Source organism: Limanda limanda, chromosome 21, assembly GCF_963576545.1.
Source record: "Limanda limanda chromosome 21, fLimLim1.1, whole genome shotgun sequence".
Lineage (NCBI taxonomy): Eukaryota > Metazoa > Chordata > Actinopteri > Pleuronectiformes > Pleuronectidae > Limanda > Limanda limanda.
Genome location: NC_083656.1, coordinates 7,766,281 through 7,791,330, shown reverse-complemented (window position 1 = coordinate 7,791,330; position 25,050 = coordinate 7,766,281). Strand labels below are relative to the sequence as shown.

General features: G+C 43.2%; 1 protein-coding gene across 1 annotated transcript; it reads left to right on the top strand.

The window, feature by feature from the left end:
- Positions 1-3,219: 3,219 nt before the first annotated feature.
- LOC133028333 (SH3 and cysteine-rich domain-containing protein 2-like) lies at positions 3,220-24,108 on the top strand. Its single transcript, XM_061095529.1, has 11 exons — positions 3,220-3,300; positions 14,439-14,826; positions 15,258-15,352; positions 20,305-20,389; positions 20,578-20,690; positions 20,814-20,877; positions 21,512-21,567; positions 21,727-21,815; positions 22,441-22,492; positions 23,608-23,745; positions 24,010-24,108. Exons 1-11 carry the CDS (start codon positions 3,220-3,222, stop codon positions 24,106-24,108), a joined length of 1,260 nt encoding a protein of 419 aa, XP_060951512.1.
- The last annotated feature ends 942 nt before the right edge of the window (positions 24,109-25,050 follow it).

Below are 25,050 nucleotides of genomic sequence, written 5' to 3'. Positions count from 1 at the left end.
CCTGGTCTGGGGCGGCTCCTTTTCAACATTGAAAAGAGATGGGAAACAAAGTTGGCAAAGACGACAAGCACGAGTAAACACGACACACTGCGTAGTGTGAGGGATTCAAAAATGAGAGCAGAGAAGTAGAGGGGAACCACAGAGAGAATAGATTTATGATCATTTGAGCGAGCGGGGAGATTAAATTAAGTCATATCAGGTCATGTGCTTTCCAGAGATGGAACATTCATCCCCAATTCGTGTTCCTTGCGTCTCCTTCCACTTCCACTTCCACACACACACACACACACACACACACACACACACACACACACACACACACCCACACACACACACATATCCTCATATAGCTTGTGCAAGGTATATCTTAGGTGACAGATGTGGAAATGCTGTTAGACACCAGGAGCTGCAGGAAAAGGAAATACTTCCAATTTTTTTTAAAGAAATCAGCATATACAATCTTTCTTACATGTACCTTTTTCTTAAATTATTTTGTTAATGCAGCCTTTACAGTCTGAGGTCAAATGTTCCTCTCTTGAAATTGAAATTATTTCTCCCGTTCTTACTGTTTCTGCTAGTTCTTGAAAAACAGGTCGATGTCAAAAGTGCACTGTGTCTGCGTTTCTGAATATGTGTGTTGCTCTTTAGAGACAGAGACAGACAATGAGTGGAGCCACAGTGGTGTGTCGTAAGTGGAGCGAAAAAAAGTTCCCCTGAGCTGTTAATAAAAGATGATGCTGCAAAATGGAAAGCAGCTCGAGCTGCAGCATAAGATGAGAGAGGAATAGCACTGTTTTATTCTGCTTTGTGTCGTCCATGGAATGTGTTATGAAACCTGCACACATAATACAAAAGGCCATTGATCCCTATTTTGCAATAAAGACTAAATTAGAAGCTTAAAGTTCATAAATTATTTAAAGGGGGGAGAAAGGACTGAAATACCGAAACAAAAGGTGTATACAACATTTTAAAGCACAGGGAAATAACAGTATGTATAATCAATCAATGCAACACTACAATACTTACAGTAAAATCACATGATGTTCTCAGTTCGAATTTAAACCTGGTAGTAATCCTGTCTCCGCCACCCACACAGTTACACCGAGAAGTCCTCATAATTATTTCTTTTAACATTTCTGATAAATATAATAAGGTCTTTCAGTTGCATAATTACCTGCTGCCCGTACTATGTCAGTGATGGAGAGTGACAGGGGCTTTCAGTGCACTGTCGAGCCGCTCAACACCAGCAAGACAAGTGGAACATGGTGTACAGACCTAAACTCTGCCCCCGAGAGACTATCTCAAAATCTTCTCGCAGCAGCTAAAAAATGATGGATTGAAAAGATTTTTAAAAGATTGTGTATAAATAGATGGAATCACACTGTTAACTGCTCATATGTGCTTTGGGGGAGAAGCAGCGATCATTAGTAGTCGGTGCCATTCCTTTGTTCTGAGTTGCTCCTATACTTAGCTCAGTGCGGTGGAATACACTTCACACTGTGCACAGGCTGTTAATGCAATAAAAGCAAGCCTGAGCCTTCTTGATGATAGGAATCCCATCATTAAAAATAAACATAATCTGGTGAGTATGAAACCATGAAATCGTACAAGCAGGGAAGGCTGATCATTAGTGACACAGAGGGGAGAGAGGAGCTGTCCCTGGTGCTGAATCAGTTACTGTACCAGGCTACTGGTGCTCTCAGCGGACTGTTATAATAATACTGTGCTACACCCAAACAGTGTAATGTTTTATAGTGTATATTTAAATAACTTCCTTATGTATGCGTTGCATTTTTAGTGTTTCACGATGCTTCTTATTTTTACTATCCCCCTTTTGCAAGATTCAAGATGGCGAATTATCCCGTTATGACACAAATAAAGGATTATCTGATCTCATCTCATGTTATCGGATCTCTGTTCCTGTGCAGGCATCAGTGTGGATGTAGAGAAATAGAACACAGACAAATAGGAAATTGATTTATTGCTCCACAGTTGAATCTGTGACAATGGGCCATATTGTATGTGATGATCGTGTTTTCGGCATAAAACAATCAATTAAACCAATAATTATATCTTTTAAGTGTAGGGGAGTAAAAAGTCAATGTTTTCCTCTTAAATCAAGAGAGACGGAAATATAAAATGGAAACAAGTCACGGTAAATGTGCTAAAAGTACATTTGAAATATGTGTACTTCCAAAGAGAGTACACTTACTTCATCATCATCATCATCATCATCATCATCATCATCATCATCATCATCATCATCATCATCATCATCATCATCATCATCATCATCATCATCATCATCATCATTATCATACACTCACATCTATCTCTATGGAAGGGTGGGTGAAGTGTTTGAGTCCACAAATCACTTTTGGAGTTTCAGGGGTAAACAGCGTTGCAGCCAAATCCAATACTACAATTAAAGTAAATGGTGACTGATTCTTTAAACATTAAAAAAAACATTATGCCTCCATGCTGCTCCTGTGGTGTCATGCAAGTGTCCGTAAGCCCCGAGGTAATTTACTCCAATTTGTTTTGCCAAAGTGTTCACCAGACTCAAACACTTCACCCACTCCTCCATCTGCAAAGTGATGAGTGGATAATGAAGGAATTTTTATTTTTGGGTGAACTTTCCCTTTAATGCCTTTAAGAGTATTTAGATATGAATATTTACAGCATCTTTATTATTTTCAAGCACGAAAAATCGATGTTGTATTAACCTCGTCTGATCTACGTCGATCCGGTCTCAGCCAATCACTGCGCTTCCTTAACACGTGCGGACCAATCAGCGCGAACCGAGCACTTTGCGAAATCAAAGTTGTTGTAGAAGCGCGTGCCCGTGTGTGTGTGTGCGTGCGTGTGTGTGCAAGAGAGAGAGAGAGAGGAGAGAGAAGCACGCCCATCCACCGGCTCCTGCTGCCGGATGCTCTCCTGCACATTTGACGTATTCCACCTGATTCCTTAGAATTAAGTGCGTAGAATAATACGCAGCGTTGTGACGGAATAGCTCGTTGTTCCACTTCGCCACAGACGCAGATGGGCACCGACGCCACAGACACATGACTGGACCGAAGCAGCTCTTCCTCTCCTGAGACCGGCGCGATGTGCAAACCTCCGAGTTCCTAGTTTCCTCTCCTCTCTCTCTCTCTCGCCCCTGGTTTCCCCACTGGACTCGTCGGATTTAAGTTTTTTTTTATCCTGCGTCCGTTTGAAATGACAGAAATAAGCGAGAAGGAGAACGAGCCACATAACCGAGACCTGCACCGACCACTGCCCAGCCACCAGGAGTCCAAGGTAACCGCACCGCTCACCAGCAGGACCGTCACACAGCTAATGATGATCTCAGACTGAATGCTGGAGTTCTCTAATGACAGTTTTGAGGAATTGATGTTATTGAATCATCATCATAATTCACTCTGAGTGTGAATTCAAGTTTGTCTTGCCTGCATGTCTTTAGTTGCCCCCCCAGCCCCCCGTCTTAACGAGGCTTATTCTGTGCTGGCTGCAGCTCTTGCATAATAACTTTAAGCCGCTTTTAATTCTTGTACCTGCTCCTGACCTCTGAGTCAAAGGTCAGAAATCACATGGAGGTGCGTGCATGTGCTGTCTGAGGCCAGTGCAAGGGGGAGGGGGAGGGGGGGGGGGCGTACATCTGAGGCACTAAGAAAAAGTGAAAGGTGTGTGCATGAGATGAAATTAACACAGGTAACTGGCATTATCATCCCTCACTGACTTTTCTTCTTCAGGTCAGAAGTCCTAACCCTTCTCACACACACACACACACATACACACACACACACAACATGGATGTTTAAGGAAAGTGGGAAAGGGGCTGCAGCTCAACAGGGAGATGAGATAAAATGAAATAAGATAAATTAAGATTAAGCTTTCTTGATCCAACGTAGAGGAAATTCACAATTGCACAAGGAAGTAGCAGCACAAGGGGAAAATGTAGTACGAATACAAATAGAAATACTATATGCATGCAAGGTAACATAGGGATCAAATTTATGTTATTATCCATTCTCTGTTAAATACAATGTGCCGCAGTTCTTTCCTGAGCTGTTCATAATCCTTGGCACTTCACATGCTCTATTCCCATCGTGTAGATGTCACTGCAGAGGAGTAATGAACCTGCATCTGCTCTCCCAGAAAAACCACTGGGACCATCACACCTGACACATGATGGCAAGCATGCTGGAGGCACGACAGCATGCTTGCCATCATTAACCTGTGATGGGATCCCAGTGGAGGGGAGACAAATAGCTGCTGGTTTCTCTTGAGTCTTCATTCCTGCACATTCAGTTCAATATCTTCATTTTTCTCTCGGTACAATAACTGACGTCAGACTCCAGTAATTCAACTCACCACATTGATTTTGGGAACATTCAACATATAATCATCAGATCGGATCACAGCACTATCGGTAAACTCTATCTAAAAGAACCCATCACAGTTAAGTGTGGATCCAAGACTTTCCTTAACATTGTGTGAGATGGCATTTTTCAACTTTTTCCCCAATTTCCCCATGGAATAATTCATGGGTCCTGATTTGAAAGAATCAGGCTCATTATGATGATTGATATCTGTGAGTGTGGTACACTTGGTGCAGCTTGATTGGCTGTTGGGCATCATCGGAGGAATGCGCTAAGTGTCATTCTAATTGAACCAGAAATTTCGGGCAAAGTTCAAGATGTTAAAACACTGACTTTACTTGCAGCTGACATCTTGGTCCAGTCCACGTCAGGTTCTTGTACCTCAATGGGACCTAAGTGGTTTGAGCTAAAAATATATTGGAAAGTTACCACAGAACTAAAACCATACATCTGTTAAAAGTATATTTTTCGCCTTTACCAACTTGAGACTTCAAGAAAAGACAGTAAAGCAGAAACCTCGTTAAGGCCTTTGTCATTGTTCTGCATATTCCCATCCAGATCTTTCATTAACATAGCTTAAACCAGTAAACACTATACTTGACGCTCTCAGGATCCCTGTAGTTATGGCCCCGGGGTATAGTTATGGGTTTTGCTCGCAGTCTAGAGGTGTATAACAACAATGTTTTTTGTTGTTGCTGATTAATCTTTCTCAACAAAAAAACGGCGACTGCTCTCTCCACACTCTCGCTTGCAGCTTTGACCTAAATCTCCCGCATTAAACTTTCAAATGAGATTCAAGAACAGCTTTAATTGCAGCAGCAATTACAGCGAGAAATCCCATTACGGCCGTCGTCCTCCGCTCGTGGCCACAGGGACCTGGGACAAGCCTGGCAGGGCCGGGGCGCCTTGTTGTTTCTATTTGACTACAGACAACAACACAATGGATGGTGGGCGGTAAGGGGCTGCATGAATTTATGAGCCAATCAGCTAGCAGATGTTTGCTGTGTCTTGCTAGCGGCCGGGTCATAATTCACACAAATGGCCGTCCAGACAAAACAGGACTGGTGGGGGAAGAAAAAAAACAAACCCAATCCTCCGAGCTGCGTCAGCCATGTAGCTCTGTTCCTGCCAAGCCCCTGCTGGCAGCTGTAACCCATCCAAATCCTGCAGAAGAAGAAGAAAGGGATAAGAGGAAGGAAAGAATACATGTGTGTAACAACTGGGGTTGTTTCATAGTCGTCTGCTTGAGGGTGTCTTTACAGCTTCACTTGTTTCTTACTGTCACTCCTAATCCAGTCCCTTGCACATCACTCTGCTCATTTCAGAACAACTTCCACCCTCTGCTTTCCCCCCCTACTCCTGCCTCCGTGTCTTTTTCTTTCGCACTTCCACTTACCGCCGGTCTCCGTAATCCTTCTTATCCCTTCTTCAGCTCTCCTCCGTCGCTCCCTCTCCTCTCGCCTCTCCGTCTCTTCACCGTCCCTCGGCTCTCGGAGCATTTATTACGGTGCTAAGTGGGGCCCACCAGCTTTCTAGAGTGCCGCTAATAGAGGCTGTGACGGCGAATGAATAGTTATTCCACCTCCTCACACCTACAGGCGAGGTGATGGCCACGGAAATATTATTACGCCTCGCTAATCACTCGGAGTGCGAGTCGATCAAGTGTCGTGTGTTCAGTGAGGTACAATGAATGTGACGATGTCGAGTGAAGTTCAGAGTCCGGATAAGGAAATCGGTGGTTTATGGAACAGTTGTGCATTTGTGCCTGCGCTGAAAGTTGTTTCTTTATGCTTCACATCAATTAGCGGTTAGCAGCCAGTTAGCTTAGCATCGCATAATTACGGGGATATACGGGAAAACAACGAGCCCAGCTGTTCCATTTCTCAAAGGTTATATTCCTGCTTCTTGTGACCCTGAAGCGCTTGACTGGTCATAACCATCAACTTTATAAAAATGGCCGACTCTGCAAAAGTGAAGCCGGAACATTGTGATTATTCCCCAGGTGGCTGGATGCTTCTCCATGTTAGCAAACGGGACATGAACTTCTTTTAACTCTGGTGTTAATTCAAATGCTAGTTTTTCTAGTAAGTTTTCGTTTTGATCAGTTATTCGATGCTATAAAAATGGGCTGAATCATCATGATTGACAGCTGAGAGTGACTCATGATAGGTCGAGTTCATGTGGAGGTGGACCTTGATACCGTGGCTCCGCTCTATGGCTCCCAAATTATATAATCAGCGCACAAGGGGCAGCGCTTGATATTTTGGCTTCATTTTTGGAGACAGTAAAAAACCCGACATCAATCTTTACTGTATATAGAGTTCATGGACATGGCCGGAAAAAGGTTCCTGTTATTATTATCATCACTCATTAGTTTTCTGTCGATTAAACAAACTAATTCATATGTTGATTTTCTTTAGCTTCAGAGCGTATATCCTGAAACATCAAACAATTATAAAACACTCTTTTACTTTGCTTAGTAACGGATGAAACGAGAACTGTGAGCTCAGACTACGACGCTACATCAAGTTTAAATGATGTTATTGCAGTGTGGTGCTGTGGCCCGGGCGGCAGAGTCCTCACAGGGCTCATCGCCTTCTCAGCCAACACAAAGACAGTTTTATGAGCTGAAACGATGGCAGCCGTTTCTCTCCCACTTTGTCCTTCACGCTCTCTGCAGAGAGCCCTCTAACTTTCCTATCAGCATGTTTTCTCCTCTTTTTTTTATCTAATTAATTTCTCACCTCACATCTACTCTCTCTTTTCCATTGACTGCCCCAGTGTAATGAAAACCAAAACCTTTTCCTTTATGCATTCGCAGTCCGCTTCTTCACATCTTTCTGTCTTCATTACTCTCCTCTTCTATCTCTCCTTTCTATCCTTTATAATCATCTTTTTCCATAGCTCTTTCTCCATGGTTGTATTACTTAAGACTCTCAATTTCTCTTTCATTTTTATCTCCAGTTTAACTTACTTTTAATGATTATGCAAACCTAAAAATTATCAAATTTGTTATTTTCACAGTTTATGAAAATTAGTCATAATAGTGCATTGCCCTTTGTAAACACATGTGTTTGGAAAGGGCTGTTTTCTCTTCCTGTGGTGATGTTGGTTGCAGCTTTCTCTCTGAAATAGAAAAAGTGACATTCAGTAACTAAGCTGTGACAAGTAAAGACCGGCTGTAGGACTGAGTCCGCACCACCGCTGCTGCACAAAGAGCCGCTTATCCAAAGTTCAGTGAAGCTGAACTCCGTACATTGAACCCCGGACAGGGGAATCATCTGTCGTCCCCAAAGCGCTGATAACTTGTTCATTCAAATTGTCTCCAAATCGCACAATATTGGACAGTGCCCTTCCTTAGTCCCTTAACATCCCAAGTGTGAAGCTCGAGATAAAGACCAATTTATGTTATTATATAGTTGCAGAAATGTTTTGTTGTAAAACCAGAAAAATGACGATGCTAAATAGTTTTGGATGCTTTTTTTGACAGTGCTGACATTTAATTTCCTAACTTCTGTCTCTCCTGTGTCAGGCTGCCACTAAACTCACAAATACAACAGCAGAGTTCTTTCTGACGGGGAAGCAGCATGTGTCTGTGTCGCTCATGTGATTATCCTGCGTGTGCGTGACATTTCTGAACAAAGTGCGTCCTCGTGCTTGTTTTCTTCCCTATCACTGTCGGCAGGAGGATGTACATCAGTCATCATCTGATATGTTTGTGTTCCACCCGTCAGGATGATGGACTTGTATCGCTGACCTTTGATAACAGGCTGCAGTGTGCACAGAAAACAGATGAAGTGTTGGACGGAGGCAGGATCACAGCGAGGGAGACGGACGCAGTTAGAAAGACACGGAGCGTCTCATCTGTAGCTGCTTTCAGACCTGAGCTATACACTCCAGTTATTTTCCTGTACTTTTCTGCTATGCTTTATTGACACACCAACCCTTGGCTGAATATTCCAGACATTTTGTTTTTGTGGTGAATTCCTCTCCTGCTACGCTCCTCACATATGATGATATTTCACGTCTGAAAACAGCTTTTGAAAGCGCCCAAGCAAAACCGGCATTACAGAGCCGCCATGTGCTCCTGTACGCAGCGTTGACGCAGCTCAGTTTTGATCGAAGTCGCTGAATTACTGCCCCTTGATTGAGTTGTAAAACACTGCTGATCCAGCAGAGTTCCTCGTGCAGTTCCAGGGTTTGTGTGGCTTCTGCTGGGAGTAAATATGGCCGTAGTGTCGTGCAAACCCTCAGCAGGCTGCTGCTGAAGTGACGCTGAGGTTATTTTCTCTCTGTAATGACAGAGCTGGAGGAAATACGTTTTTTTTTTTAAAAGGCTAGTTCAGATTTTCGATTATGGAGACTCACCTTGAAAGAAAAACATACACATTAGACTGCAACAACAACATGTTCATTCATACAGAGCATTCGTACGATTGAAAATACTTTTTCTCCAAGGGTTGATCAACTCATTAATTATCCTGGATAATGATTCCTGAACAACAGCGATGCAGAAATCTACAGTTTGAACCTCTTGTTGTTTCTCTATAATGTGTTTTACTCCCTTTTTTTCATACTCATTGTTTCTGTGCATTGTACTTTAATTGATTCCCAAGGCCACACAAAGGCATTCAGCTTGTTGTGGGGCTGTGTGACAAAAGCCTACAGTAAAACATGTTAAGTCATGATGTACAATAATAAGTCAGGACTCAGTCAGTCAGTCAGTTTTTAGTCGTAAAGCACATTTCATACGGCTCAGTGATGCTTCACAATCCACTAATAATAATAATAATAATAATAAGAGAGACCAAATAAAAATGCTGAAGAGATTATAAAATAGATTTTAAAAGCAAAAAAAATGTGATTTAAAAAACTGTGATGACAATAAATAAAAATAAATGGAAGAAATAAAAGTAAAATAACAAACAAATATGAACGGCTAGATGAAATTGAATAGAATTTATAACATAGATGCAATAATATAATGTTGAAAGCCAGGCTAAAGAGAGAGGTTTCAAACTGGCAGATTTCCACACTTCTGGCTGCTCTCAGGTCCTCAGACAGAGTGTTACAGCTGTTGGGAGAATAAAAGCTAAACGCTGCCTCACCTTTGTGTCAAGTACTTTGTGGACAGCTATGGACTAGAAGACCTAAGGAGCTGTACTGGTTCACACAATGAGCATATGAGATGTGCGCTGGTGGAAGACCTGTAGATCGTTAATGTTTGTTTATGTATGATAGTTAGATTTTTATCTGGAAGAAAGCTTTGGATCTTCAAAGTATTATATCTAAAAAGTCATTATTCTGTGTCTCTGTTTGTTGACTTTAAACTTACTGGGTGTTAATCGTCCGTCACTAAACGCCGATAACTTTGTCATCAAGCTTCCGCCATTTTTTTGAACATCAAGCAGCCGTTGCAGTCGCATATTGCTTGCTGCAAATGCTCCTTTTGCAATTAAACCTTTTAAAAGGCTGGATTTGGAAATGCAAGCTCCTTTTGCTGCACAGGCTGTCAGACGGTGTGTGAGCTGCTGTGAGAGTCTTTGCCACCAAGAGGCTCAGAAACAGAAACCGCCCTTTAAACAACAGCCATATATTTGGAAGACAATTAACATTTTATTCACACCTTGTTTTTCACCCAATATATTAATATGCAGTGTAGAGAAGACAGAGGGACACATGAGGTTCTCCTTCTCATCTGCACAATCCTTAGAATACAAGCCTGACTTTAGCTTGTCCTCTAATCTCTATGTTTGAAGTTTGTCTTCATCTATAACTTGAGGAAATTATAGTTTTTTTTCCTTTTACCTCAGTGTTTGGACTTTTTAACTTTACAGAAAGTTTACATCCACAAAAGGTGATATAACACACTAGAGGAAAGGTAGAACATGTCTCCTTTGTGGTTTTTCACATGAAATGATTTCACTAACAATAGGAACATCTTCACTTCTCTCAAGTGCTGCTCAGATTCAGACTGAGTGTTGGTGTCTCAGCATGATCCAGATGGATAAAGGAAATAATGTTTTTTCTAATTGGACAAACTGAAGATGTCGTTTTCACTCTGTTCTGGGAGTTGTCGGTTAGTTCCGATCTCTGTCACCTGCACTGGAGCTTGTGCATTGAGGACTTTTACCATTTTGAGCAGTGGCTAATGACGTCACCTTTAATTTAACACAATCAGTCAGTTTCCAGTGTGTGTAGAAGCTTGAGATGCCCTGAGAAAAACTCTGCAGTGGGAGTGTCATGTTTAGGAGTTGGCAGACACTGGGGTCGCTCAACTGTGTCCAGGGAAAGCTTCTGCAGAGAGGGAGGCGATCGTCCTGGATCTGGGACCAGATGTTGTTATAATGGGAAGAAACCAGATACCTGTTTGTGTCATCAATCAATACGCTGCTGTAGAGTTCGCAATGCACAACACGCTGCTGTGTGTTGAACGTGCATAGCAACACACAAGGCAGCTGTTCAAGGATGTTTTCTGGAACAAGACGGAGGAGAAAATAAGCATTTCAGGTCCAAAAGAGGCTTATAAATCTGATGTAATAAGCACTTAGCTATATTTTTACGAGTTTTATGTATCTGCACCCAGCTCACCTTGGATTGGCTTCCTGACGAGACCAGCCAACCGCATGGCAGCTGAAAGTGCCAGGAGACGGGTAGTGCCAGGATCACTATTGTTTCTATTTATTGACAGAATTGAAACTAAATTAATCATCTCTAAAAGAAGAAGATACACCTTGTGCTCCTTTTAGAAAGTACATTTGTCCTTCCCGAGGAGATGAAGAACCACAAGCAGAGAGATCGGAAATTGTTTCGCGTTGCTGTCCTGCGACACCTCGTAGAAAAACACAGGGAGTGGCAGCTGCGTCGTAGTGGCAGCTGGGGGACGTTTTCCCTTGCACAGGCATCTCGTGTGAACACCGTGAACACCCACCCCCACTTCTCAATCATTAATTTATCCATGCACTCCGCACAATAGCCTATTTATAGAAGCCTTCACCAAACATCTCTCCATGCTCGTTTTCGACGGCTGGAAAAGAAGTCCGAGGCGTCGGCTCTGTTTCTGTCGGAGGGCTGATCTGGAAAGGCCCTGGTACATTATCAGGCTCTCGAGGGCCAGGGGGTGGTTGAAAGTGTCAGCGTGCTATATTTCAATGCATCTCCACTTTAGTTATGTTCTTTTCCATATTTTTATTCATTCCGTTTTATCTATTTTCCCCCTCACTTTCTTTGACTGCTCCCATACTTTCATTTTTACATCTTCAAACCGCAGCCCGCTCTCGTAGACGACACTACCCGCACTGTGATGAGCTAATTGCTGTCAGTAGTTCAGAGTGTGATGGGTCGGCAGTTCTGTGATCCATAAATAGACTCTTCAAAACCTTACAGAGAGAGAGAGCGCTACAGAGATATATAAAAGATTTGCATTCATTAGAGTCTCCTCTGCTCTGTTTTCAGGGGAGGATATTACGGGATATGTGACAACGCCTATCAAAGGGCAAACTAGCAGCTTTAATACAACACCTATTATAACACAGGGACACACATACAAATAGTAAGAGCAACCGCATAAACCAGAGGGGAATCTAGATAGTGGTGTTTATGATGACATGTAGCTCCCAAATTACATACCGTTGAAGAGCTTTAATTTTATTTTTGCTCTATTAATAATTGAACTGTGCAATTTAAATTAATCAAAAATGAATGACTGGATTCATTTAGCACTTCTGTTGTGGCTGTTTTTCCGCCGAGAGTCTTTCACTGTGTAAGAGCGGGACTTATTGATTTCATGATACGATTTTGTAATGCTCTCACTCAAATTCCTGCACTCCCTCGTGCTTCGATCTGCTCGGCTTGTGCTCGAACTGTGTTCTTGCTCTCGGATATTTTGTTGCTCGTACACTGTGTTGCGCTCCAGCTTCAGCTCTGCTCGCAGATTTCTCTCTTTTCTTTCTTCTGAGCAGACGTTTAACGCACTCGAGCAAATCTAAGCTGCGTTGAGTAGTAAGGCCCAATTATAGCTAAAGCAACTTAGAAAACACATTCGGCTTTAAACTGTTTTAGTTTTGTTTTCACATTGACTTTAATTAATTAAGCTAAATAACTGTTTATGCTTTTGCTACTTTAATTGTGTTAAGGCTCAGGGTGCTACATTAACTTATGGATTATCAGTCATGTGTTGCCTAGTTTGTGCCTGAAGGGATTGTTCCTTTTCCCCTGGACCCAGAGCAGACGCAGGCCTGCACCGCAGAGAAGATTAACAAAGTCGAACAAGTTAAACAATCTAATAGAGAGGAACATCCATTACTGGATGGGCTACTGGTCGAGCCAAGAAAAGGCCATTAAGGAAAGCATGGACTCAGCTCCCTGTAGAAAACATTTATGAGAGGCACTCACTAATGGGTCGACAGAGACGACTCTTTTCATCACTCAGACTAATTGGCATGTGTGAATCCGCGGCTTAAAGAAGAAAAAGAGGAACCTGTTCGATGCTATTGACCGAGTTTTCTGCAAAGGAGAGCAGATAGCCGGTGGCTGTCGAAGCTCGGAGGAGCAGGAGACGATGATGACGACGCTACCGCCTTGCACGTAAACACACGTAGAAAGAGTAATCTAAAGTTATACAGATTCACAGAAGGTTTTTCTTGCAGAGGAAAACATTATGTTTTTACTACGTCGCTAAAAGCAGAAAATTTAAAGCAACAAAATAAACGTTGGGAACAGAAGGGAACAGAAACACTTTTAGATCCGAATTAAATGGAAATGAGTTCACCTTTGGAAGTGAGAGGCAGGACAATATCCTCAACCTGGTCACAAACAGAGACGGCTAATGAGCTCTGTGTAAATTGAGGCGGTGCTCAGTTGGATTCTGAGGGACCTATTACATCCTTGCCCTCATTCTCCAGGCCATTCTCTCGAGTGTGTCTGTGTGTGTGAGCCCACAGCAGTTAATATTTCCATATAGAGGGTCCCATCGCGCCTAAAACCCTGTAATTGTTTGTCATTATCAGTCCCCTCTTTATTGTGTTGCCCCTGGATGGGAAATGGAGGCCGGAGTCAAAGAGTCAAAGATAAACACCGCGTCCTCCATGCATCACTGACCGCATCAAGCGCCAAGGTGCAGGTCGCTCAATAAAACTAATCAAACGGGAATTTTAAGGGGTATTGACTCGTGCAGATCTAAGGAGCAGAGGGGAGAACAGCTGAAGATGGAAGATCAAAAGTCAGCTTCCAGGGCAAGGACAGTCAGAGGGTAGACGAGCAGACTGCTTTTAAACCCACTGGCTTCAAGCTAGACACCTTGTTGTCATTTCAAACACGACGCACACTCTACCTGCATCAGTCATTAGTGTCATAATTTAAAGAAAAGGGTGAGACTATCATCTTTCTCTGGTTGTAATGAATCAAGTCACATTTGTCGACCTTGTCTGTAAATAGGAAACTGTTTGCCAACAAGTTTGCATCAACATCGATGTTTCTTCTGCACTTAATTTGCGTTACCTTTGTTATTGTGTCGCACCTTAAAACCTCTACGTGGCCCACGAACGCCGTGAAGGCCGAACCAAAATGAGGCGCTTTAGTCTACAGAGGCCCCCCCCCCGGGATTTGCGTCACCAACTTGTCCCATCCATACCGCTGTCGCCTAGCAACCGTGCTGCAGTTGGACACAATGAGAAAGTTTTGATGTCCCTTTGGTTATAAGTCTACAGTTAGCCTTTCATATGAGTTAAAGCCTGATACTTTCCTTTCAAAATTGAAAGCATCGGATGTTTCATCTCTTGCCGTGGCTGTGGCTTTGAAAAAAGACTTTCTCACCGAAGTGCAATGAATCTACTCTTGGACCATTTGTTACTCGGGGAAGGACGAATTTGGCAGCAGCGTTTGAAGGAGCCCTCGAAATGGGGCGGCATAGTCGTGCCACTGTGACACAGTCACTGTATCAGGTCACAGTGTCTGTTTCTGCGTTTTCATCAGATTTGATTGTCCAATTTGTCAGTTTCTATGTCAAAATGTCATTGTGGAACTTCACCTGAATCTCATCTTTCTTCTTTCTTCCAGTTGCAGCGGCTGAAGCGCTCCCTGTCCTTCAAGTCTGTCATGCGCAGCAAGAGCATGGACAACTTTTTCCAGCGCAACAACGGCGAAATGCGCCTGCCCTCGGCCCTCATCACCACACCACAACCACAACCCCCACCTCCGCAATCTCCTCCACCCTTCTCCGAGTGCCCCCCGGCCTATGAGCACTCCCCCTCCCAGTCTCCGTTGGTCAGTCCCAACCCTTCATTGACGTCTCACTCGCCTTCGATCAGTCCCTCGCTGTCCGTCACCCTCACGACCCAGCCAAAGACTCAGGCCCAGCCGGTGCAGCCAGTGAAGACGCACTGTTTCCAGGAGCATGTCTTCCGTAGGCTCACCAGCTGCCAGCGATGCAAACACATGATCCAAGGTGGGTCAGTTAATCCATATAGTCTGGACTCGCCCAGATGGTAGAAATTAAAACATAGCGTTTGTGGAAAGGATGCAGACATTAGCAAGTTGTGTTGAATCACTTCAATTTAGGAAATTAATCTGTCCCAAGAGGAACCAAATGTGGCAGAATGCAGAAATTATTCAATCATTTGATATCGTATTAATGTTAGCAATTGCATTATGGTACAATCCAGAGCTGGAGAATATGAATATTGAATATTAACATAGTAAAATGAAAAGCAATGGAAATGAAAGATATGTAACTCACAAATTGTATAATAGATGAAACCAAACTAGCCGGACAACTAGATCACTTTATTAAGTGATGATGTTGCATTGGTTTTTAATGTGACAGCTGTCATTCTTCAGTCTTCTGTGTGTTAAAGTGAACGTCGTGTTTCTCTGCAGGAAACTCCAAGCAGGGCCTGCGCTGTAAAGCCTGTAAACTGGCGGCCCACCTCTGGTGCTCGTCTGAGCTCTCCCAGCAGCCATGTAACGGAAAGGTAGGAACACTTCAGATGGACTTACAGTAACATCAAGTTTCATTACCCTGGACTCATCACCTTTTATGAAGCTTACATTTTCACTTCATAGCCACGTAAGAAAATAATTTTGCCAGGTTTTACTAGAGGTGGCGGACACCGGTTTCCGGAGATATTCAGTCTTCTCCTAAAGTCTCTTTAAGGTATTGACACTTTTTTTATTGACTATTATTAGTTTTAGCTTTAACTCTGACATAGATAAACAGTACAGTCTTTATCTACAATCTTTTTCTGACATATCTCTTTCTCCTTTTCATTTACTTGGACTCATGGATGAACTGATTCGATATTAGTGTGACTCTACAAAACATGTTGCTGGCCCCTAATTATCAGAAAACATATGAAATACCTTCTATTAAATTCCTTCAGCATCTTTGCCACATGTTTATCGGTTGTCTATCCCATTCCGGCGAATGTGATATCTCAGAAATGCCCTGAAGGGATTTCATTATCATGTTTGATCAAAACTCTAATTATGATACAATACTTATTAATTATTAATATTAAATTCAGTTTACTTTTAAATTGAATTTGCTGCACTTCTCTCTGTACTACTTATCATGGGCCAAAATGTTTCCTATAAAGCTTATTAACTTATTCATATTTTGCGTATTTGTTTTGAAAATGCAGAGGAAAAAGCACAAGTCCTCAGCAGGGCAGAGATTAGGCCAGAATCCTTGGTGTCAGCAGAATAAAATAGCATCTGGGCACTATCATTGTCTCTCTCAGTCAGTTGGCATAGCGTTTCAGTCCTGGTAATATGCTTAGCCTCAGAGCCCCCATCTTGTTAAACGAGGATAAATCCCTGTTCAGACCAGTAGAGGCAGAAACGCAGGGGTTATAAATGGGATGCGGCTTGACCGGAGCTTTGCAAAGTTGCCTAAGACGCTGACAGTGCTTTAAAGGCTAATAGTGGCGTTAAATGCTTCCAAATATAAAAGAGGAACACAAAGCTGTGGAGGATTGTGTTTAAAGTTTCACTGGCCAGGTCCCAGCGTTTTGTCCCTCAGCCCTTTTGTCCTTCCTCTCGCTCGGCCTCCTCTCTTCCCCTCTTTCGTCTGTGTTCTACGTTTCCTTTCCCCCCTCTGCTCTATTGGAAAATCAATATCTCCCCGTACCAGCTGGTCTGGCTAATTCAGTGTGAAATTCAGTGTGTTTGAGGCGCTCGCAATCCCTCGAGGATGTGACACGGCAGGCTCCCACCGAGCCTTCGGCGGTGTCCTTTTCCATCACTGCACACTCATCAAAGCGAGGATTAGGCATTTTTACAGAAACTGGATGGAGTTGGAGGCTGCTTATTTTAGATCTACGTCACACAAGGTCCCAGGGTTACTCGCCCAGAGTGCGTCATCCAAAACAAACAGGGCTCGCTGGTGGGATTTGACTTCGATCGCACTGAGATTGCTCAGGTGCAATTTTGAAATCGGGGCATGCTGATGTCATGCATTTGACTGTAGAGCTGGTTTATGGCCTCTCATGTCTTATTGTTGAGGAGATAGAATCTATACCTAATCCATGTATGTTAATCAAAGTGGTGGAAAGTGCTCTGCTTCAGTACATCGTCCAGATACCTGTACTTTACTTATGCATTTCTATTTCCTACCATTTTATACATCTTTGTAAAGAAGCAATGTCTTTACTCCACTACATTTATCTGAGAGCTATACTTGTCGGTTTGTGTTTTTTTACACACAAACACACACACTGCAAAATGCTTCCTTGGGACGGGCCCCACACCTCAAAAGTGCCGACTTAATCATAACTTCCTCGTCGGATTTAATTCTAACCCATCGTATACTGAAACCAAAGAATACGAGGGAATCTGCATATTAATACTTTCACTGTGCTATTTATGGATCTGTTTACTTCTTCCACCTCTGATCCTTAATGACTAACAATAAAAAACCAGGACGTGAGCAGGCAGAGCTTCATTCAAAATGAATGGCCGGCTCTCCGTCGACTTGCTGATCCCACTCTCATGTGACAGATTGCTTTAATATGTCTTCTGAATGAAGCGGCTTTAAATGAGTCTGGAATCATGAACCTTCTGCTCGTAATTAAACTTAAAGATCTATTACGGTTTGATTAAAGAAACAGGCTGAGCTCCGCACAAAATAATTGCCTCTGCAGGAAAGCGCTACGCACACACACACGCACACACACACACACACACACACGCACACACCTATATCTTCTCCTGACTGTACTTTGTGCGAGTCAGCTCCATTCCATTATCCCCCCTCTCTCTCTCTCTTCTCTCCCCTCCTTTCCACCCACCTGTCCTCTCTTCCCCATTTTATCTCTGCTCACCCAAACCGGTCGAGGCAGATGCCGCCCACACTGGGTCTGGTTCTAGAAGTTTGCCACAGTGGAAATGGAAGGTGCATGTGATGCTGAGGAAATCACTCCTCTACCTCCACATCAGTTCTTTTCTGTTTTGAGCTCTGACAGAGGAGATGAGGCCGGTTGTCATTATTATTATAATCTGACAGAGTGAAGCATTCGCCAGTTTCATTTACTGTGCATTCATTTATTCATTTATTTGTGCCCTGTAGTTCCTGTGAAAGACAAATATATAAAAATGTCTGTAATGAACAAAAGAAGTATAAAAGTATTATATTCTCCAGGACACTTGACCAGAGCTGCAACAGTTGGTTCATTAATCAAGAAGTCAATTTGAATAATTCTCATTGTTTACAGCCCTCTTGTTTAAATAGTCACTATTTAGAATTTTGAAAGGTTTTCTGCAATATTACTAGTCAATATTATAATTATATTGGCAATTAAAAATACCACACAACTCCTATATCGTCACAATATACTCAGTTATATTTCAGCATTGAATAACAAGCAGTTTTTTCAGTGTGGATGAGAAGACAAATTCCTGTCTGTCACCCCTGAGAGCAGCTTCACACTCACTCAGCAGCTCAATGTGATGTTTGACTTTCAGACGTCTTCTGCACTTTTCTGACTGAATGTTCATAAATTCAGACGTTAGAAGCGTTTCCTTAAATCATTGATGGACAACGGCTGAACCGACGATCGATTGTCGCTCACAGATTTTTATGTGAAATGATAAAACTTTTTTTCTGGATTAAAAAAGTGTCAAGTTTCGCCTGAGTAACGTTTTGCCAGCAAATCAACTCCACTGCTGTAAAATGCTGCTTTATTTTGAAACCCATCTCTATAGTTTCTGCTCAGGATGGCACAAAAACAACAACTGAAGATTGAACATATTAGTCTGATGGCGTTATTTTCAACATCAGTCACTCTCCGTAAAACCGATGAAAAGAGATAAAAAGAGCTGAGATACTATCTTTATAAACTGTTTCTATTTGCAGAACAGATTCATCGCAGCCTCCTCTGTCAAAATCAGGACTTGGCGGTGTCGTCTCTGGGGCTGATGACTCATCCGCTGTCGCTAAACATATTTCTCCTGCTAAATAAAGCATCTGATATCAAAGTGTGTACAGTAGCAGATCTGCACTCCTCTGCAGTCTGACAGAGCCGGGCCTCTGTGGCGCCTCAGCAGACAAACCATGCGGATGAATTTGCATTAAGGCAGAAACAAAAAAAGTCAAGTCATGCTCCATCAGGCAGACGGCAGCGTGAAGGACGTTTCTTCAGGAGTGTATCGGTGACTGTCTCTGTGGTTGTTGCCTCCCCTCAGTCATATTTAAGATCGATTTTAAGATTTTTTTAATAACTTTTAAAGCTCAGCAAGGTCCTACTCCAACTCGTAATCTAAGATCTTCTTACCAACACTTAGTAGTTCCTGAGTCACGGCTGCTATAGGAAAAGCATTGCCAGATTGTTTAACTGGCTTCAGTGAATACTTTCCTTTATGATATATTTTCTCATTTTTCATTTGTCTTGTTTTGATCTGTGTTGTTTTATTCCCATGTATTTTGTAAAGCACCTTGTTGAGATCACTGCTACAGAGATACATTTCTATTATTTTATTATTTGCATACGTGGATCGTATGAGAAGATGTAATCTACTAATATATCATGATGGAAAGTATGTCAGAGGGGTTTAATTTAGCTATTTTAACCAGTTTGTGTGGAGCGTACTGGAGCACTCCTGAGTATTCATCATGACTTCTCCTCTTCCTCCTATAGTCCTGAAACTGAAGGGCTCAGATACAGCTACAAAGAGCTTGATGGGGAAAAAAAGGAGGAAAATGTTCTTAGAGGGAAGCCACAGGAGAGGCAGTGAAGCAGCCGCCTCCTAGAAACTACTTTCATATGCAGCTACTCTGCATTGCTTCCTTTCACTACTGGAAATGAAGTTTGAAATTCATTTGCAGTATAAAGAACAAGAGTGTGGAAGTCGAGATGGAGATTGCCGGGGTTTCTTTGGGGTCTTTTAATAAAGTCTAAATTCTCTAATCTGAATTTTAGTCCTTGAAAAGTCTGAAATTTGTCAAAGGCCATGTACTAGGTCTTAATTAGATTAACTTTCTTTTACTATCTTTCAGTAATTCTGTCTTGCTTAAAAATCTGATTTTGTGGCACTCCTATGAAGTCTTCAATTTAACTTCACGTATTTGTACTCATGCACGGATATAGTAGGAATATGTCTTTTGGAGATGTGTACCATATAACTCCAAATTGTTCCCAAACTGCATTTCTGCGTCGTCTTCAAAACACATTTTATAGATGGAATAAATAACAAATGCATGTCAGTTGAGCCGAAAGACTGAAAGAACATCCAGACTGATACGTGCACACTTTCAGGTGCACATCACACTTCCTGTATAGGCGTGCCCTTCCCTGATTTGAAATAAACCCACAGGTATTGTCTTACAGCAAAATATCACATCTGCCCCTTTTGTCTTTTTTTTTGTTCCCACCTCAAGTAACACTTCTCCTCCCCCCCCCTGTCCTCCCCTTTTCTGTCCTTCTGTCAGTCAGGAGCTTTCAAGAGAAACTTCAGCTCTCCTCTGCTGACCATCGATCCGCTGGGTGTGGTCAGAGAGGCGCCCGCCGCTCAGGGTGAGTGATGGAGACGCCGGCTGATTTATGGCGGCAGCAAACAGCTGAAATCTCCGGATGACTAATCGCTGTGTCCGTGGCCTTCAGTCCCTGACAGGCCCCGCGTGTGTTTATGTGTGTATCTACGTTGTCAGCGATAAAAATTGTCACATGTGTTGCTCTGTTCCACTTTGTCTGGCTGCGTGTAGAGGCGGATAACAGCAGCGTTGACCCCGTGTACGAGGCGCTGCGCTACGGGACGTCGCTGGCTCTGATGAGTCGCTCCAGCTTCGGCAGTATCTCAGAGTCGCCTTGTCACGAGGTATGAGAAAAAAAACACACGCACATAAAATACCCAGACAACCGCAGGCGATCGTATATATTCATGCTGACATCAATCTTTCAAAGAGCATTCTTGACTTTGCAAACTTTTCTTTATTTACAGGCAGAGAAACCACAAGACAAACTCGAAAACCAGCCGATTGCTGAAGAGGAACAAATACCAGGAAGTAAGTCAAATGAATTTCCCTTTAATTTCTTTATAGCTGATAATTTGACGCTTTATCTCTTTGGTAATAACAGGAAGACGGATATTACGCACAAACATTGAGTCTCGTCCCATGTGGGAGCGTTATGAGTGTTTGTTCTGTTTTTCCTGCATTAACGAGTTTATTATCTCTGTTCTTGTTTATGTGAATTCACCAGATGATAATTTCTGAAATTCATAGACACAGAGTCCTGTCAAAGAGTTAAGGAGCTAAATTAGCATAAGACGCAGTACAGCACGGAGGTGGAGTGTGTGTGAGTGCATGTGTGTGGGTGTGTGTGTGTGTGTACCCAGTGCATTTCCCTCTCCGTCTTCAGTCCCAGGAGATGGGATCATCTCAGTTTGTTCTGCCTCCACCTCACGGTTAACGACCTTGACTTCGGCCTTCCTTCTGTTTGCCGCAAAGTGACACGACCCCCCCCTCTTCCTCTCTGCATCCTTTCTTTCTCTCCCTACTCTTGCACCCCCCCTCTCCCTTTCCTTTCACTTGTTTTACATGTGACCTTTCTTTCTCTCATGCATTTTGTCTTCTCACTTCTCTCCCTTTCTTTCCCCCTTCTCCCTCTCTCTTTGTGTCTACCTGTCCGTTTCTCCAGTGCTCACCCCTCCTGAAAGCGAGAAGGCTGATTCGGAAGACAGGGTCAGCCTGAAGGTGTGTAATCAGCATTCCTCTCATTTTTCAGTCAGTTTATCTCGGCGAAGCTGCGCTCTGCGTCCACAGCCTTCAAACTCTCCAGTTGCAGATTTCCAAAACATTCGGACAAAGATCTTTAATCCCCCCCTCTCCCTGTGTTTGTCTTTTTTTTGTCAGACTCCCAAACGAGTGGAGGTCCACTCCATCCACACCTACGTGGCTCTCTACAAGTTCCTGCCTCAGGAGAAGAACGACCTGGAACTACAGTCAGTCCCGTTTCTCAGTTGACCGTATGTGAGCATGTGAGAGTAATCGGTTGAGAGAGGAGGAAGTGTTCACCTGGCCCATTATTTACCTGACACTCACGCACCATCTGCCTCCTCAGCAGGATGATCTTAGGGGGGTTTGCGGGGCTCGGGGTGGGTGGAGGTAGGGTGCCGGGAGACCAGGAAGGACAAACAGCTGCGAGTGTGTGAAAGAAGAAAAAAAAATGTATTTAGTAGGATCAGGAAACTGCTGAGTGTGCTATGACACTCACCACTAATCTGGAGGAGCCGTCTGTGCAGGGAGATGGAGAAATGTCTTCTCACGGACAGAACTGCTTTCGCTCTCCTCAGAAAAATTATCTATTTCTTGTCGACATTTACATTAAATCCACGAGGCACAAGGACTTAAAGTGACACTGACCATGTAGTGATGAGTGCAAACAAGACTCAAATCTAAAATCGATCCAATCTAGTGGAGTGCATACCTCAGCTAAGGCCAGAACTAACTGCCCAACTGTATTTTTTAGTAAGTAAAATATTGAATGTGTGCTTGCTGTTGCATTAATTGTTATGTTTGTGACTAAATGTGAATTCTCATCAAGCCTTTTGCCTGTTATTCCTGCAGGCCTGGTGACAGAGTTCAAGTCACAGAGGACTCCAACGAGGACTGGTGGAAGGTGAGCTGGGAAGTCTTCTCTCTTTACTCTATCGGATTATCCACTAACCAAAAGGTCGGCCGTTTGATCCCCGTCTCCTCCAGTCCATCATTAAGTAGTGAGCTTGGGCGAGACACTGAACCCTTTATTGGCTCTGACTGGCTGTGTGTGTGAATGTGGCTAATACTGTAAAGCACTTTGAGTTTATAATTAATTGAATCTATTCACTAAGACTGAAGAGCTGGTGGGTGGTGCTTGAAGGACGGCAGGTGTAGGTGTGAGCAGAACTAGTTTGAAGATCATAACATAGACAGACAGGTCTTTACTTTAACATAAAGCACCAGGGGACAACAGTTATACCACATATATGCTAATCAGGAATAAAACCATTTTAAACCACAATCAGAAACGTAGCTGCTATTTCTCTGTAAACATGCTTTTGCTCAATGTGGAGGAACCAACGTCTGGATATAAGCTAAATGTTTACCAGTGTCTTTGAAGAGAAGACAGAAGCCTTTTGGTCGAGCTGGTTTTGTTAATCAGCAAAAATAAAACTAGTCTATTTCAATTCCTTTTTTGTTACCGTGATATAAATTGAAGACTATAAATCGTGCTTGAGAGTGAATGGTTGCCTCTGTGCCTCTCCTTGTGATTGGTTGGCGACCTGTCCGGGGTGAACCCCGCCTCTCGCCCAGTGGCAGCTGGGATCGGCTCCAGCTCCCAATGTGTTCCTCATGGGGATAAGTGGAATAGATAACGGATGGATGGCCACTGTGATATAAGAGTGATGAATATGTAGGCGAGTGGTCAAGCGAACAAAAATGTAAACGCAAAGTATGTCATTTGTGTGTTTACTCAGCAGAGGACGGTCAAGGACGGTCTGTGTTGGGTTTGCTGTTTGTGATGAAACGTATTGTTTCTTTTTGTCAAGAAGGCAGCAGATGTTTGCTTCGTCTATGAAAACTAAAATCATCACAGATGTTTGTGCTGCGCTTTAAACAAAGCAGTATTATTTTTTTACTATTTCTGTCAACATAAGTCAGATCAGAACAGAAAGTATCTATTTGTAATGTGCTCGTCAAAGACTAACTGTGTGTGTTTCTGTGTGTGTGTGTGTGTGTTTGTGTGTTACCCAGGGGAAAAGCAGAGACAAGGTGGGATATTTCCCAGCCAACTTTGTTCAGCGGGTCCGCCCCGGCGAGCGGGTGTGGAAGGTCACTGATGGTTTCCACGGCAACCGTGACAAGGGCCAGATGACTGTAAAAGAGGCCCAGGTGAACAGGCATTTAAATACACACAATTTTTCAAACTCTCTCACTCACACACACACACACACACACAACGTATGCAAATTCATGCAGAAAACTGCTGAGATTACAGAGGACGGCACGTTAGCTTACTTTTTAGCCTCGGTGCACAAACTCTCTCACATCCCTGAATGACACTTGCTCGTCCTCCCTCTCCGCACTCCTCTCTCTATCCCTTCCCTCTCTCACCCATTGCCGACCCCCCCCCCCCACCCCTTTTCCCCCCTGCAGATCTGCGTCGGGAAGAACGAAGACATCGACGGTTTCCACCGGCTGACGAGCGGGAAGAAGCGAGGCCTGGTCCCCGTGAAGTACCTGCTGGAGATTTGATGGCGGCGCGCTTCTCCTCGACGCTCGGTTTGATAGAGAAGTTCACTGTAATGGAGGACCGCTCAGGAGTGTTTAGCCAACACCTCGCTGACCGCCAACCACACAACCCCCCCACCCCTCCAAAAGAGTGGCAGTTAAGCAGCAGCGGCTTGCGTGGACAACGACCCACGATACGGCTTTTTACTGCAGGAGGATTTTAAAGGTTGGAAGGAGGGGCGCCTTCTTTTAGAGTTCTTTCCAGCTACTTTTTTTCCTGTAGCACAACTTGACTTTGTGGGGTTTATAACCCCTCACAAACAAAATGTAGCATCACGTAGAAGAGGAGAAGAGTGCAGGAAGTCTGGCTACCTCACCACACATCTCCATTGGCCAATGCGTCTGCAAATAAAGGGAAGAGGACGACTATATTATGATGTCAAGGCGCGTGCAGGCCTATGGGACTTTGTGAGCAAACTGTCTTCATTTCATTGTTCGTGTAGAGAAAACAAGACGTAAGAGATTGTGAAAGATTGTTGCTGTTTATCGTAGTCGCTTGTGCAAACATGTTACGGTCGGTTGTCTCGAACCCTGCAACAGATTCGGGTTTGTAGAGTCAGCGGAAGAAATAAATCACGAGAGTGCAGATGTCGGCTGATGTGATGTGGATTCATGATGTGTCGCTCTCACTAGAAAACGACTCAGGTATTACATCACGTCAAATTTGAGTCTACTCTGCTCGGTTTTGGTCAAATGAAAGTCATTTCAGTCTGCTCTCGGGTGATTAGATTACTGTGCAGTTTTGCTCCTTGCAGCACGGATGTGATAAATGCTTTCCCTGCACCTCTGGGGAGCTTCTCTCTCACTTCGCCCTTCAGTCCCACTTGCAGATTGTGATAGTTCACTCTGTTCCATGTAACTCTACAAAAAAGAATCTGGTCAATATATTCTCTGCGTTGTTTATCT

Bases quoted from the DNA above. Each gene is read 5' to 3' on its own strand.
- LOC133028333 (XM_061095529.1), top strand. From the start codon at position 3,220: ATGACAGAAATAAGCGAGAAGGAGAACGAGCCACATAACCGAGACCTG. The intron at 15,353-20,304 runs GTAGGAACACTT...TCCTTCTGTCAG, and splicing joins AGCAGCCATGTAACGGAAAG to TCAGGAGCTTTCAAGAGAAA. The intron at 20,390-20,577 runs GTGAGTGATGGA...GGCTGCGTGTAG, and splicing joins AGAGGCGCCCGCCGCTCAGG to AGGCGGATAACAGCAGCGTT.